General features: G+C 47.3%; 1 protein-coding gene across 2 annotated transcripts; it reads right to left on the bottom strand.

Moving 5' to 3' along the window:
* Positions 1–12218: 12218 nt before the first annotated feature.
* On the bottom strand, positions 12219–16504 carry LOC128830225 (olfactory receptor 51G2-like). Of its 2 annotated transcripts, XM_054016009.1 has the most exons (4): positions 16472–16504; positions 14773–14867; positions 13918–14061; positions 12219–13194 (listed from the first exon to the last, which is right to left on the bottom strand). In XM_054016009.1, the coding sequence occupies exon 4, from the start codon at positions 13152–13154 to the stop codon at positions 12219–12221; it is 936 nt and encodes a 311-aa protein (XP_053871984.1). In that variant the 5' UTR covers positions 13155–13194; positions 13918–14061; positions 14773–14867; positions 16472–16504. The 2 variants fall into 2 exon arrangements, with proteins under 2 accessions (XP_053871984.1, XP_053871985.1); XM_054016010.1 differs by lacking the exon at positions 14773–14867 and having other exon boundaries at positions 16472–16499.
* Positions 16505–16831: the final 327 nt, after the last annotated feature.

Below are 16831 nucleotides of genomic sequence, written 5' to 3'. Positions count from 1 at the left end.
CCAGAAAGGCAAATGGAAGGTCCAGGGCAGAGCTGCAAACATGCCGCTTCTTCGCGGCGCTGCATGCCATTCTAGGGGGTGCAGCCACCACTACCCCAACCGTGTGCTATGACTCCATCAATGGAGAAACACGCAACAGCGGGTTCGGGGTATGAGGAAGATGAGGATGAAGATAATGTAGATAGCTCACAGCAGCAAGGAAGCGGAGAGACCGGTTTCCCCAACAGCCAGGATATGTTTATCACTCTGGACCTGGAACCAGTAGCCCCCGAATTCACTCAAGGCGTGCTCCCAGACCCTGAGGGCACACAGGGGACCTCTGTTGAGTGTACCTTTGTAAATATTACACATGGTTTAAAAGCAAGTGTGTTTAATGATTAATGATTAATTTGCCCTGGCAATCGTGGCCAGTACAGCTACTGGAAAAGTCTGTTAACGTGTATGGGGATGGAGCGGAAATCCTCCAGGGAGATCTCCAGAAAGCTCTCCTTCATGTACTCCCAAAGCCTTTGCAAAAGGTTTCTGGGGAGGACTGCCTTATCCTGTCCGTCATGGTAGGACACTTTACAACGCCAGGCCAGTAGCACGTAGTCTGGAATCATTGCATAACAAAGCATGGCAGCGTATGGTCCCAGTCTTTGCTGGCATGCAGACAACATCCATTCCTTATCTCTCTTTATTATCCTCAGGAGAGTGATATCATTCACGGTCACCTGGTTGAAATAGGGTGATTTTATTAAGAGGACATTCAGAGGTGCCCGTTCCTGCTCAGCTGAACAGAAATGTTCCCCGCTGTTAGCCACGCGGTAGGGGGGAGGGGTGAAATGATCATCCCAGAGAATTGGGTGTGTGTGTGGGGGTAGTAGGGTTTGTGCTGCATGTTAATCCAGAAACCGCAGCCCCATTTTAAATGGCCAACCCAACGGGTGCTTGGTATGGGAAATGAGGGCGCTACTGTTTGAAACCATTCCCACATGTTAATAAGGTTAAAAAAGCCAAAAGACTGTGGCTTACCATGGCTACCTGCAAACAGAAATCTGTTGCCTGGCACTGCGTGAGTGATCTCTCACACCAAACCGGCAGGCCCTCAATATAACAGGAAAAATGCGACCTTGTAACGAAAGCACATGTGCTGTGTAATGTGAACAGCAAAATTTAACATGAAAGAGTGTACCCATTGTTCTCTAAAATGTGTCTTTTTTAACCACTTCTCCCTTCTCCTCCACCAGCTACAAATGTTTCTCCTTCACAGAGGCTAGCGAAGATTAGAAGGAGAAAACGGCGGACTCGGGATGATATGTTCTCGGAGCTCCAAATGTCCTCCCAGGGTGACAGAGCACAGCAGAATGCATGGAGGCAGTCAATGTCAGACTACAGAAAAACACAATATGAACGAGAGGAGAGGTGGCGGGCTGAATCGCGGGATGAACAGAGCAAGTGGTGGGCTGAAGATGATAGGTGGCATCAGCTTTCAGACAGAAGTCAAGAGTCGATGCTCCGGCTGCTGGAGCATCAAACTGATATGCTCCAGCGTATGGTTGAGCTGCAGGAAAAGCAGCAGGAGCAGAGACCGCTGCTACAGCCCCTGTGTAACCAACAGCCCTCCTTCCCAAGTTCCATAGCCTCCTCACCCAGACACCCAAGAACACGGTGAGGGGGCCTCCGGCCACCCAGTCACTCCACCCCAGATGATTGCCCGAGCATCAGAAGGCTGGCCTTCAATAAGAGTTAAAGTTTTAAACTGCAGTGTGTCCTTTTCCTTCCCTCCTCCCCCACCCATCCCGGGCTACCTTGGCAATTATCCCCCTACTTGTGTGATGAATTAATAAAGAATGCATGAATGTGAAATAACAATGACTTTATTGCCTCTGCAAGCGGTGCTCGAAGGGGGGAGGGGAGGGTGGGGTGGTTGGTTTACAGGGAAGTAGAGTGAACCGGGTGGCAGGTGCGGAGGGTTCATCAAGGAGAAACAAACAGAAGTTTCACACCGTAGCCTGGCCAGTCACAAAACTCATTTTTCAAAGCTTCTCTGATGCGCACCGCGCCCTGCTGTGCTCTTCTATCCGCCCTGGTGTCTGTCTGTGCGTAATCAGCGGCCAGGCGATCTGCCTCAACCTCTCACCCCGCCATAAATGTCTCCCCCTTTCTCTCACAGATATTGTGGAGCGTAGAGCAAGCAGCAATAACAATGGGGATATTCTTTTCACTGAGGTCTGAGCAAGTCAGTAAGCTGCGCCAGCTCACTTCTAAACGTCCAAATGCACATTCCACCACCATTCGGCACTTGCTCAGCCTGTAGTTGAACAGGTCCTGACTACTGTCCAGGCTGCCTGTTTACGGCGTCATGAGCCATGGCATTAAAGTGTTGGCTGGGTCCCCAAGGATCACGATAAGCATTTCAACATCCCCAATGGTTATTTTCTGGTCCGGGAAGAAAGTCCCTTCCTCCAGCTTTTGAAACAGACCAGAATGCCTGAAGACACAAGCATCATGTACCTTTCCCGGCCATCCCACGTTGATGTTGGTGAAATGTCCCTTGTGATCCACCAGGTCTTGCAGCAGCATTGAAAAGTACCCCTTGCGGTTTATGTACTCGGTGACTTGGTGCTCGGGTGATAAGATAGGGATATGGGTTCCGTCTATCGCCCACCACAGTTTGGGAATCCCATTGCAGCAAAGCCATCCACTATGGTCTGCACGTTTCCCAGAGTCACTACCCTTGATATCACCAAGTCTTTGATTGCCCTGGCAACGTGGATCACAGCAGCCCCCACAGTAGATTTGCCCACTCCAAATTGATTCCTGACTGACCGGCAGCTGTCTGGCATTGCAAGCTTCCACAGGGCTATCGCCACTCGCTTCTCAACTGTGAGGACTGCTCTCATCCTGGTATTCTGGTGCTTCAGGGCAGGGGAAAGCAAGTCACAAAGTTCCATGAAAGTGCCCTTACATATGCAAAAGTTTCACAGCCACTGGGAATCATCCCACACCTGCCACATGATGCGGTCCCACCAGTCTGTGCTTGTTTCCCGTGCCCAGAATCGGCGTTCCACGCATGAACCTGCCCCAGTAACACCATGATGGGGCCCGTACCTTGTGTGCGGTCTATGGCCATGTCAATTTCCTCATCACTCTCGTCGCCGCGCTGCAATCGCCTCATCAGCTTGTCCTGGTTTTGCTTTGGCATGTCCTGGCTCTGCATATACTCCAGGAAATGTGCGTGGTGTTCATAGTGCTCATAATTGCCGCGGTGATCTGAGTGGGCTCCATGATCCCAGGGCTCTGGCGTCTGGTCTGAAAAAAGGTGCAAAACTATTGTCTGATGGAGGGAGTGAGGGAGGGAGGGAGGGAGGGGCGAGTGACGACATGGCGTACAGGTACAGAGAATTAAAATCAACAAAGATGGCTGTGCATCAGGGAGAAACACAAACAACTGTCACACAGAATGGCCCCTCCAAAGATTGAACTCAAAACCCTGGGTTTAGCAGGCCGTTGATTTCACGGAGGGAGGGGGAAGCAATTGAATACAGAACAAATCTATTTTTTACATCTTAAGCTGGCAGCCGACAGTGCAGCATGACTGATAGCCCTCGGCATCTTCTGGGTGCTTGGCAGAAAATAGTGTATTACAACTGATAGCTGCCATAATCATTGGGAAGGCAGCAGAATATGACTGGGGGACATATGGAGTTTCAGCCATCATCTGATCGAACTGCAGTATGACGACGACGGATACCAGTCGTAATACACCATCTATTGCCAAAAGGCAAGGAGCTGCTGCTGTATAGCAATGCAGCCCCACGTCTGCCAGCACCCAGATCACCGATGAAGGCTACCAGTCATACTGCACCATCTACTGCCAAAAGGCAATTAGCTGCTGCTGCTCTGTAGCAATGCAGTCCCACGTCTGCCGGCACCCAGAGGACATATGGTGACGGTGAGCTGAGCTGAGCTGAGCAGACTCCATGCTTGGCATGGTATGTTGTCTGCACAGGTAACCCAGGTAAAAAGGCGTGAATCGATTGTCTGCCATTGCTCTGACGGACGGGGAGGGGCCTGATGACATGTACCCAGAACCCTCCGCAACACTGTTTTGCATCATTCAGGCATTGGGATCTCAACCCAGAATTCCAATGGGTGGCGGAGAGTGCGGGAACTGTGGGATAGCTACCCATAGTGCAACGCTCCATTATTCGACGCTAGCCTCGATACTGTGGATGCGGTCCGCTGACTTAATGCACTTAGAGCATTTTATGTGGGGACACACACAATCAGCTGTACACAACCGATTTCTATAAAATCAGCTTCTATAAATTTGACCTTTCCAGGGGAGAAGTATTGCCTCTCAGAGGTACCAAGGGGTGGGGTGTAACTTTCCCAGTGTACTGGATGTGGGCTCGAGCTGCTTCTGTGTTGTATTGCTGAAAAGGAACCCCTAGAGATTGAAGGCGGCCCCGGTTGCTGCTTCTTCCCCCTGGAAGAAGGCTGAAATCTGTCAAGCTCCATTGTAAAACCAGCTGGGTTGTTTGCTCAACACTGCTCCTGTTGGGAGGCTGTTCCAGAACATCCCTCCTTGTATGGTCAGAAATCTCCTTCTCGTTTCCAGCCTCAGTTACTTCTGGTCAGTTTGTGCCATTAACCGTGCCCTCGCCAGTCTTGGCACCAAAAACACCCAGAAACCAACAGAAGTGCAGCACCCATGTCCTTTTATTGTTTGTGTTCGTTCCCACCACCTATTATTTACAAGTATTTACAGAGACCAACACTCTGGGAGACTACTAAATTCCCAACCAGCAGAGCTCTAGAGCCCACACTCCTCCCTGCTTCCCCTCTCTTAGCCAGCTTTATAGGGCAACCAGGCCTGCAGGTGGATCCCCTCTGGTAATTAGCGCGTGGCCCCTCAGCAGCCCAACTATTACCCTTCTTCCTCTGGAACAGGGCCAAAAGGGGCCTGGCTTGTTTCTGCTAGCCAGCACCCTGTTACAGTCCCCATTTGTTCTTGTGCCAACACTCTATTTTAACTTCAGGAGCTCATATCCCTCCCTGGCATTTACTCCCCTGATATATTTAGAGAGCAATTGGATCCCCGCTCAGCCTGCCTTGTCTTAGGCTAAACCTGCTAAGCTCTTTCAGTCTTCTCCTAAACCAGGCTCTCCATTGCCCTGACAATCCTAGAAGCTACTCTCTGCACCTGTTCCAGCCTGAATTCTTCTTTCTGGAATAGGAGTGACCAGAATTTTACACAGTTTGCCAGAGGAGGTCTCACCAGTGTCTTGTATGAGGATATTAATTCTTCCTTTTCTCACCTGACACATTCTAGGATCTCCTGTGTCTTTTTAACAGCCGCATTACATTGTTGTGTCACAGTTATCGTTGGACTGACTAATGCACCCAGGTCTTTCCCCTCCTTTGTCGTTTCCAACTTACCCATGGCTATATAAACAGGAGCAAAGTGAGGAGAAGTAGGGAAGATTGAAAGCTGAACTGATGATAGTGTACAAACATTTTCACCAGGATGAAATACCAGCTATTAACAGGTTCTTTATTCTAGCGGGGAAAGGTATAACAAGAACGAATGGCTGGTAACTGAAGCCAGAAAAAATAAATTTGGAAATGAGGCACACATTCTTCATATGAATCGTGCTTAACCAGTGGAACAAACTCCCAAGGGAGGTGGTGGATTCTCCAGACATACCCATATCAAGACTGGATGAATGCCTGGAAGATAAGTTTTAGATTGTTACAAGAAATGTATTAGACAAACACAAGTCATTGTGCTCAATACAGAGGTAACTGGGTGAAATTATGAATCATGAACAAGTAACTACTCTGAATGCTGATGGCACTCAACAAGAACATATGCTGGCCAAGAAGAATCAGGATTGTCAAAATAAAATTCTGATATAAGGTCTCTTTACCCTCTAAATTAAGTCCTTGACTGTCATGACAGGTGAAGGGAAAGTAATTAGGGAAGTATTATTTACTCTTTCTCATAACCAAAGAACTAGGGGTCATGAAAATAAATTAATAGGGAGCAGGTTTAAAACAAAATATGTCTTCACAGAACACACAGTCAACCTGTGGAACTCCTTTCCAGAGAAAAGAAGAACAGGAGTACTTGTGGCACCTTAGAGACTAACAAATTTGTTAGTCTCTAAGGTGCCACAAGTACTCCTGTTCTTCTTTTTGCGGATACAGACTAACACGGCTGCTACTCTGAAACCTTTCCAGAGAGTGCTGTGATTACCAAGACTTTAAAATGGTTTGAAAAACAAGTTTCTTCTTTGAAGAAGTTAGGAGGATTCATGGAGGATAGGTCCATCAGTGGCTATTAGCCAGGATGGTTAGGGATGGTGTCCCTAGCTTCTGTTTGCCAGAAACTGGGAATGGGCGACAGGGAATGGATCACTTGATAATTTTCTATTCTTTCCATTCCTTCTGGGGCATCTGACATTGGCCATTGTCAGAAGACAAGATACTTGGCTAGATGTAATGTCAGTTTGATTCAGTATGGCCGTTCTTATGTTCTTAATTATCCCACTCTTAGAGTTTGGAACAACACCCCGTCTCTGCTAAATGCTTATTACCAAGCAGATCTGACTCAGTGTCCTAACTTTGGCTACTTGTGACCAGAGCTACATAGTCACCCACAGCCTCCTTAAAACATGTAGGTTTCTTAGCAAACAGCACAAAACATTAGAGAAATTGTTTTTAAAATAACAGACAGCTGTCACACATCTATACTCATGTATCTCACATATCATTGAAAGCTAAGTTAGACCCGCTTTGCTCTGGAGATGGAGAAACAGAAAGGATCCAACTTACATATAGGTAGAAGCCCAGCAACAGAGTGGGAGATATCCAGTATATTGCATCCAGTGCAGCATGTGACATATATGTGCATTCTGTGCAAGGAGCTCCTAGTCCTCAGAGATGGTGTATGGACTTTGGAGACCAAGGTGGCTGAACTGGAGAAGCTAAGGGAGACAGAGAGGTACATAGATGAGACTTTCTGGGACAGATTAGAACAGTCCCACCCCTGGTCAGAAAGTCTCTGTCCTGTTGAGGAGCATGAAAGTCTCAGAGAAGGAGAATATTCAACTGGAGCAGAAGGAAAAGACTCCTTAGTTGGGACCCTCCTTCCAGATCATGTTGTGGTATCCTCTCACATTGAGGATACCTCTCCAGGGAAGAGAATTCCAGTTATTAGGAAGAGACAGGTCATAGTTTTCGGACATTCGATAATTAGGGTTTGAGATGACTGGGAGAACTGCATGGTGACTTGCCTTCCTGGAGTGAAGGTTGCAGATCTCTCAAAACATCTGGATAGACTTATGTGTAGTGCTAGGGAAATCGTGGTACATGTTAGTACCAATGACATAATGAAGGATAGGAGAGAGGTCATGGAGACCAAATTTAGTCTGCTAGGTAAGAGATTGAAGTCCAGGACCTCCGTGGTATCGTTCTCTGAAACATTTCCAGTTCCATGTGCTGGGCTAATGAGAAAAGGCAGAACTGCAGGATCTCAAAGCCTGGATGAGAAGATGGTATAGTCAGGAGGGTTATAGATTTATTGGAAATTTGGAAAACTTTTGGGAAAGGAGAAAGCCTATACAGGAAGGCTGGGCTCCACCTAAACCAAAATGGAACCAGAATCCTGACACTTAAAATTAAAAGTCTCATAGAGCAATTTTTAAACTAAGGGCTAGGGGAAAGCCGACAGGTGCAGAGGAGCATGGTTTGGGACAGAGACATCCCTTGGGGGTGATCTATTCATGGAGATTCTTTATGTCCTAGTAAAGAGAGAATGGAAGATGATAAAATACAGATAGGATCTGATGAGAAACAGTCAAATGAAAAAAAACTCCCATTTAATTACATCATATAATGGCATACAGCTAAAAAGTGACAGATCATAAAGTGTTTTTATACCTATGCTAGAAGTCTAAATAATAAGATGGGTGAACAAGAGTGCCCCCTCTTAAATGAGGATATTGATATAATAGTCATCACAGAAACTTGGTGGAATGCGGATAATCAAAGGGTGGAAAATATATCAGAAGGACAGAACAGATCGTGCTGGTGGAAGAGTTGCACTACATGTTAAAGAAAGTGTAGAAACAAATGAAGTAAACATCTTAAATGAACCCAACTGTACCAAAGGATCTCTATGAATAGTAATTCCATGCTCTAATAAAAAGAATATAGCAGTAGGGATATGTCATAACTATAAAGGGAAGGGTAACAGCCCTCCTGTGTACAGTACTATAAAATCCCTCCTGGCCAGAGACTCCAAAATCCTTTTACCTGTAAAGGGTTAAGAAGCTCAGGTAACCTGGCTGGCATCTGACCTAAAGGACCAATAAGGGGCCAAGATACTTTGAAATCTTGGTGGGGGAAGGCTTTTTGTTTGTGTTCTTTGTTTTGGGGGTTGTTCACTCTTGGGACTGAGAGGGACCAGACATCAATCCAGGTTCTCCAAATCTTTCTGAACAAGTCTCTCATATTTCAAACTTGTAAGTAAACAGCCAGCAAGGCGTGTTAGTTTTTATCTTTGTTTTCTCAACTTGTAAATGTACCTTTTTGCTAGAGTGTTTATCTCTATTTGCTGTAACTTTGAACCTAAGGCTAGAGGGGATTCCTCTGGGCTCTTTAAGTTTGATTACCCTGTAAGGTTAGTTTCCATCCTGATTTTATAGAGATGATTTTTACCTTTTTCTTTAATTAAAGCCTTCTTTTTAAGAACCTGATTGATTTTTCCTTGTTTTTAGATCCAAGAGCATTGGATCTTGATCCACCAGGAGTTGATGGGAGGTAGGAGGGGGGATGGTTAATTTCTCCTTGTTTTAAGATCCAAGGGGTTTGGATCTGTATTCACCAGGGAATTGGTGAAGAATTTCTCAAGGCTACCCAGGGAAGGGAATTAGCACATTTGGGAGTGGTGGCAGCGGACCAGATCTAAGCTGGTAGTTAAGCTTAGAAGTTTTCATGCAGGCCCCCACATTTGTACCCTAAAGTTCAGAGTGGGGAAGCAGCCTTGACAGGATATATTACCGATCAGCTGACCAGGGTGGTGGTAGTGATTGAATTGTTACTCTGTGGATCCCTGACACAGTCCTGATCCTATAGTCTCAGAGTATCTGAGCACCTTGAATGCATTTATCCTCCTGCCATCACTGCGAGGGAGGGCCAAGATATTATGCACCTGAGCAGAGGCTTGGAGACAGCCAATGGATTCCCCATGGCCACAGTCGACAAGGGAATTAAACCCACTTGTCCTGAGTCACAGAGCAGTGCCTAGACCACAGCACCAGGCTTCCAGCCATCTGAGTGGTGACAGGCCTGGATGGAATCTCTGCTGCACCTGCAGAGCTCCCCCTCCCAGCCATGCTGTACAGAGCAGGGATGACAAGGAGCCAGTTACAGAGGTTTGATTGTCAGGCCTCTTCTCCCCCTGCGACAGCAGAGTTTAGAGTAGCCTGGGCACTTGGCTAACCTCTGCCTGACTTTAACAGCTTCCAAGAGTACAGCACACCCTGACCATGTCCGTGCAGATCAGTGCCACCACAGAGTGCCCCCAGGGGCTTGAGGTAGCTGTTCGGGTGCCCAGCTCTTACCTCTAGGGTCCGTGCAATGTCTTACTCTCAGCCTGGAGTATTTAAAACAAGAGCTCCCTTTGTGGGGGTCACATTTATTCATCTATCCTCCAACTTGACCAGTTTGCTTTACTCATGAACACCCTATCATCCCTGTTGTTGGTGTCTGCATTGCTTCAGACTTGCTGAACCCCCTTTTCCCTTTAGCCCCCCAAACCCATCTCTTACCACTAGGTCCTCCCCCTGTTGATCCACTTCCCCTGAGGCTCCACCTCCTGGCAACCCCAGAGCCAGGCCACTCCAGAGCATCTACTGTGATATTCTCTGATCAAAATATGACCATTTAGATCATTTTTGCAACCACCGTTATATATTTGCAACACACTTGTACAAAATGTGGCATGTAAGATGTCTATGAAGAGGTTATGATTTGCTGGTTATAGCTGTGCTAACTGTATTCATGTATCATTTTTGTATTTGAAGGCATTACTATTGGCTCTATACCTGGATTTCAAATGTTTGCTCCTGGGGTAATGCCCACAAACTAGTTAGCCTGTAATTCTTGGAGAGACGATTCAAATTAAGGGCTGATCAAGAAAGACTTAAATGACAATGGACCATGGGAGATGCCCATCTACACTGAATGGACTGTCCTGCAAATGTACTGTCCGGGTATAGGTAATGGTTTCCTGCTGTGACTAAGGAAAATTATGTTGGAGATGTGATTCTCCATGTGATTCCAAACCCCAACTTGTCACCTGTAATTTTCCACTAGCTGTGCTGAGGGCTTTGTTTAAAACAATGGTTTTCCCTCCACATGGCAGAAGCTATAAAACACTATAAAAGAAAACATCTCCGTTTTGCTTCTTTCCTGCTCAAGGCTCTGGACTATGAACTTAAACTAATGGGAGCGTTCTCAGCAATAGAATGAGGTCCTTCCAGTGATTTGGAAGCAACCAGATACTCATCAAGGTAGCAGCTTATTCCATCTGCTACAAGCCTGAAATAAGAACTTTACATTTATTGTACATATTTGACTCCTTTAACCAATTTTAACTCTCACTTTTCTTTCTTTCTTTCTTTCTTTCTTTCTTTCTTTCTTTCTTTCTTTCTTTCTTTCTTTCTTTCTTTCTTTCTTTCTTTCTTTTAACAAATAAACCTTTAGATTATAGATACCAAAGGATTGGCATCAGCATGATTTTTGGGTAAGATCTGAGTTATATATTGACCTGGGTATGCGGCTGGTCCTTTGGGATCAGAAGCACATGTTATTGATTTTAAAGAACCACACATCTTTAAATCTAATGTTTTTGCTGGGGAACATGGAATGGGAGAATAACCACAAGTTTTGGGGTCTCTCTGCCCTTTTTCTCAGCAGTTTGTCCTGAATTTGGTATTCACAGTTGTGACCCACAAAAGCACAGTTACAGCTACCCTGGGAGCCCAGGCTGCTGTGAGGATTCCCAGGCTCTCCACCTTCTCTGGGGATGTGTCTCAAGGGGCAGAGACATAGGCTGGGGCATTCTTTTGGGCCCCCCAGTCCCTTGCACAGGGCAGGTAGAGGATCCGGGGCTCCTCACAGAGGCTCTGGTTCCCTAATCAGCTCTTTCTAAGGACTGGCTCTGGCTTCTGGCCTGGACAGGGAGTGGAGCTTCATTGGAGGAGGAGGAGCAGCAAGTGGGGCCTCCAGGGGGAAAAAGAGGGGCAGGGTCACTGAGGGGACATGGCTCCCAGCCTGTGTCCCACTTTTGCTTTTTGAAAAGGTGGTCACCCTACACTGAATGGGCTGGGCTGGGATAGGAGCTAGCTGGGCCTGAGTTGAGGCCAGTTTCCATTGTTTTGCATTGCTGGGGCAGCACAAATGGAGCGGACGGGGAGGGAACCTAGGCCTGAGTCTCTTACCTTTACTCCTGTGTGCCAGACCATTACTCACACATGCAGGTCTGCCCTGCCTCAGTACAGAGTGGACATAGTAGGTGTGCTGTGTGCAAAGCCATTAATGAAGGGGTTGCCTGAATGGCTTCTCCTGATGCTCCTGTGTTAATCATGTCTCTGATACCACTCAGTCACAAGAACCTGGCAGAGGGTGTATCGGAAAGGTGGGTGTTCATGCCCCTTGAATAGCCCCCATCCACAGCTGGTGCAGCACCCATTGGTCATACTGAACCCAGAGCGCTCAGGAAGGAACACGATTGTGACAGCAGAACAGCTCTGCAGCTGTTTTCATAGCCCTTGGATGTTTAGCCAGAGATGGTACAGTGACAGGCCAGGTGTAATGGGAAACAATATTCACATTCCTTCTCTTTATTGACTATCAACAGGAATTGTGAGGTCAGAGCGGCCACCAATATGGCTCTTTATGGGCCAACATCACACTGATCCCCTGTCCTTCCACAAACAGTCACTTTGTAAATGCTGCTCCTTGCCTTGGTCTCCCTCCCCCAGTGTCCAATCCTCACTCACCATCCCTGTCATCCCTCATCAGACTTAGACCCCATCTAAACTTCTCTATGGACAGGAGTTCGGTAACTCATGTCATCTTGGATGTAAGGTCCATGATGGAATAGGTGGCCCATGTTTTTTGTCTCCCATGTCACTGGACCCAGGTGGTGAACTGACCCTTCACTTGATGAACATCCTGATTATCCTTACACGAAGGTGTTTGCTTTTCATACTGTACACAATTGGATTTATCATCGGTGGGAGAAGCAGGGAGATGTAGCCTATGAGAATCTGAAATAACGGAAAAGAGCCCTCCCCGAATCTGTGTATCAGAGACAAGCTGATCTCTGGTGTGTAGAAGAGCAGGAGGGTGCAGAAGTGGGAGACGCAGGTGTTCAGGGCCCTCAGGGACTCCTTGTAGGATGCAATGCTCAGCACTGTTTTGAGGATCATCACATAAGAGAGGAAGATGAGCAGCGAGTCCAACCCCATTGTTATGAGTTTAGTAAACAATCCATAGATGCTGTTGACTGTGATATCTGAACAAGCCATCTTCATGACCTCCTGGTGCAGGCAGTAGGAATGGGAGAGGACATTGGCTCGACAGTATTGGAACCGTTTCAGGAGAAAGGGAAGTGGAAGTTTTATGACCATCGCTCTTAGCACAGCCACAAGTCCCATCTTGGCTATTCTCGGTGGGGTTAAGATGGTAGAATATCTCAGTGGGTTATGAATAGCGATGAAGCGGTCAAAGGCCATCAACAAAAGCACAGAGGATTCAATGCATTGAAGCAAGTGGATAAAGAACAGTTGGGCTAAACAGGCATTGAGGCTGATCTCCCTAGATTTAAACAAATATATGCCCATTATCGTCGGTATGGTGGTTATCGATATGCCAAGGTCTGTGACGGCCAACATGGAAATGAAAATATACATGGGCTCATTGAGGCTTGGATCTCTTTTTACAGTGAACAGAATAACTGAATTTCCTATTATTGAAATAACATACATGAAGCAGAAGGGGATAGAAATCCAGAGATGTGTGTCTCCATGACTCGGTAGCCCGGAGAGAAGGAATATTACAGTTTTTAATTTTGTGTCATTGACAGCTGACATAATGTACCGGGCAGGTCCAAGGCGTTCTGAAATGTCCTTCCTAAAAAAAAAAAATAAGAGGAGTTTACATTATATTTAGTATGTAATCATTCCGCTCTCAGTGCAAGTCTACAGCCTCCCAGAGTTCAAGTTAGATAAGCAAAAACATACTCTAGGATTTAGATGGATGTTATCAGTCTGACTGGATGAGACTTGTAGTCCATCTACCCCAGTAACCAGTGGCCATGTCCAGAAGCTTCAAAGGAAGGTGGAAGAAGCCCTGAATTAGGCAGCTATGAGATAACCTGCTCCCAGAGAGTTTCTCCCTGACACCTACTAGTTAGACATATTTTGTGGTGTAAATCAGGAAGGTTCAGAGCCTCTCCAAAACTTTTTTAAAACAATCCTCTCTTCTGTTATTGGATTTTCTGTTTATTCAGTCCCTCTTTGAATCATGCTAAGCTCTCGACCCCATTGATACCTTGTGGCTGTGAATTCCACAGCCTACTTGAGCACTGTCTGATTTTACCATTGTGACCTGAGAATATAAAAACATAGGGACAGCCTATGCATCCGAAGAAGTGGGCTGTAGTCCACGAAAGCTTATGCTCTAAAAAATTTGTTAGTCTCTAAGGTGCCACAAGTACTCCTGTTTTTTTTTTTTTTTGCTGATACAGACTAACATGGCTGCTACTCTGAAACCTGTCAAATAACAGTGATATCAACATGCTCACATCACAGTTTCCTGTGTAAATTCAGTCAGAACCAGGCTCTATTAACTCACCCTTACTAAATGCTCCCAGTGATATTCTCTGATCCTCAAGAATCCCTCGAAGAGAAGCTGAAGTTGACTTAATCCAGAGACTGTGATCATTCTCCTGCTTCTCTTTATCCCGATGGGACCTGTATCCTCTCCTCAGGCAACAGTCTGTAGATATTTGGAAAATTACAAGCTAACACTGACAGTTACTTCAGCTGGGCAGGGGAGAAGTTGGTGTCACAAATGGGTCAATACTTCATACACTGGTATTGCACTAATATCCACTTCAGTGTACAAGTTACCTCAGCCATTCTCATTTAATTGGTGATGGGGGTCAATTAGATAAAAAGTCTTTTACACTCCCCTTTCCTGCACCTCAGCTAAACTCTTTGCTGAAACCCAGACCAGTTACCACAAACAACACAGCTCTATTCACAATCAAGCTAGAGAATAAAATCTTTGACAATGTATTTGCTGATTAAATTTCCAGGAGCAAATAAACCCAAGTAGATTTGGGAACTAGTTACTGACATTCCGTGGGGTCTCCTGTCATTCAGCCCCTGGCAGGATCGGGCCCAGAGCACATGGCACCTGTAGAAATGGGACCCCTTGAGAAATCCTGTCTCAGGGCATCTGGGTTTTAACACTCCGAGCTCAAGTTTCTGTGTAACTTGAGTAACCCACTGAGCACCTTGGGCAGATGTAGAGAACAGGTTCCCAAGCTATCTAGTGCTGCCTGTCCTCCTGCCCCTCTTACGGAGTCACTCTGACAGCTCAGCCGAGTTTGCTGCGTTGGCACAGAACATCTTCAAATTTAAACAGCTCACAGCCTTTACCCTTCACTGCACATTGTAAAGATAGTGAAACCTCCCAACGTACCCAATTCCTGCTAGAAGGGGATCTGCTGACACCAGCTGTCTTTACCAGAACTGTCAAGGAATCAGTGGAGAGATTGCATGGGCAGCAGGCAGTATCTGTTCAGATAGAGAGGCAACTGTGTTTATGTAGCATGTCTGCACATTCCCTTGAGGTCCACCCAGGCATTAGGGAACCTCAGCTGCTTGGCTCCGTGTGCACGAGCTTTAACCCCTGTCACAGCCAATGGCACACTTCCAGAGGCCAAATCACAGGGGATGTTAACCAAGTGGACTGCAGCACAAGCCTGATGCAGGCTCTATTCCTAGAATCCGGGCTTGTCATCACTGTTGGAATGGTTCTGATTAGTGACATGGCTACCTCGAGGACAGCTGAGTGGTAACAATGATGCTGTCCCAGCTGTGATCTTGCTGAAATAAAATAAAATAGAATAATAATATGGGGCTGATTACTCCCTGGCAGCCCCTTTCCTGCATTACAAACCCGGGGGTAGCCCAGGGAAGGGAGATTCCACAAGGCTCCCTACATGGAAATTTCCCTTGGATCCTCCCAGTAGGGGAGGACCCTTCCCTTTTCCATGAGGAACAAGGAATAAGGAGGAGGATTTCGGAGGGGAGTGTGGGAGTGTCACGGGGATGCCGGGAGTTTCAGCACAGTCACCAGACCGGTGTTTGGAAGCCATTGCAAACAATGGAGCAGCAGACACAGGAGCCTCATCTTAGATGGTTTGATTGGGAGAAAGTAGTCTGAGGGCAAAGGTCAGCTTCACACCTTGACCCCGTAACACACTGAGCACAGAGCACTATGGTGACTGGGCGCAGGCTCACACGGGTTTCAGCAAAAGCTGCTTCCACAAGAAATTAGTAAACAGATGGGAAGATGGTCTCAGAGACACAGGGAAACAAGACTAGGTCGAAGCAGGGATTTAGGCATGGATGGGCCGGGGGGGCGGGGTCCACCCACTGAGCATCCAATCCACCAGCTGGGACTCCCGACTCCAGTTTGGTGCCCAGCTGTATCCCTCTCCTGCCGGTCCGTAGCACTGATTCCCTGGTGTCTTACCCCAGATGGGGATGTGCCTTGTTTGGGCCAGTAGTGGATTATCACCCTGCTCCGTTCCGCCCACCTGCCACTCCTCTGGTGAAACAAGGTCTGGGTGTGGGTGATTGCCCCTCTCCTCCACTCGGATGCCAGAGAGTGTGTCGGGACACTGAAATAGCGCTGGGCAGTAGGATTGGGGTAAGCCCAGCATCTCATAATCACTGGGTGGGGGAAGCGGAATAAGCCTCCACCCCCTGACACCATGCCCTGACCCCACTCCCTGGCACGAGCACTGTGTGCAAACCCCTGCACCCTTGATCCCATTTCCCCAGTTTGAGGGGGGCTGCAGAAAGGATGGAGAGGGAACCTCAGTTTTTCTGGCTGAACCAGGGCCACACAAATCCCTAATCTGCCCTTGTAGGGGGCGATGGGGCTCCTGAACGCTGGGCCCACCCAGTTTTCCTGTTCTAGCTACAACACTGGAGTGGGGATGTGGGGTCTTGGCAAGAGTTACGGTGTGGGGGAGGGCTTAGGGTTGTAGTGTGGGGTCTGGGAGGGACTTAGAGTTCAGGAGCAGGCTGGGGGGTTGGGTTTGGGGCCTGGTTAGGATACGCAAGGGTGCTAAGGGTTGGGGCAGGGGGTTGGGGTGCAGGACACTTACCTGGGGCAAGTCCTGTTTGGTGGGGGGTGCAGGTAGCCCTACGCAGTCCTGCGCTTGCCTGCAGATACCACCCCCCACAGCAGTGGAAGGAGTTTCCTGATGCTCGCACCGGCTCTAGCCAGGAGGCAGGGGATGGCTGCTCCCTGTCGCTCATTCCCAGCTTCTGGGTTATGGAGGCTAGGGACACCACACCTTCCCATCGTGGCTAATAGCCATTGATTGACCTCTCCTCCATAAATGTGTGTAGGTCTTTTTGATCCCTGTTATAGTCTTGGACTTCACAACATCCTGTGGCAAGGAATTCTGCAGGTTGTCTGTGCATTGTCTCTCCTTTCTTCTGCAGAATAAAGCAACTCCTCC

The sequence above is a fragment of the Malaclemys terrapin genome, chromosome 1, assembly GCF_027887155.1.
Source record: "Malaclemys terrapin pileata isolate rMalTer1 chromosome 1, rMalTer1.hap1, whole genome shotgun sequence".
NCBI lineage: Eukaryota > Metazoa > Chordata > Testudines > Emydidae > Malaclemys > Malaclemys terrapin.
The sequence above is the reverse complement of the archived record's forward strand: the minus strand, read 5'-3'. Positions and strand labels throughout refer to the sequence as shown.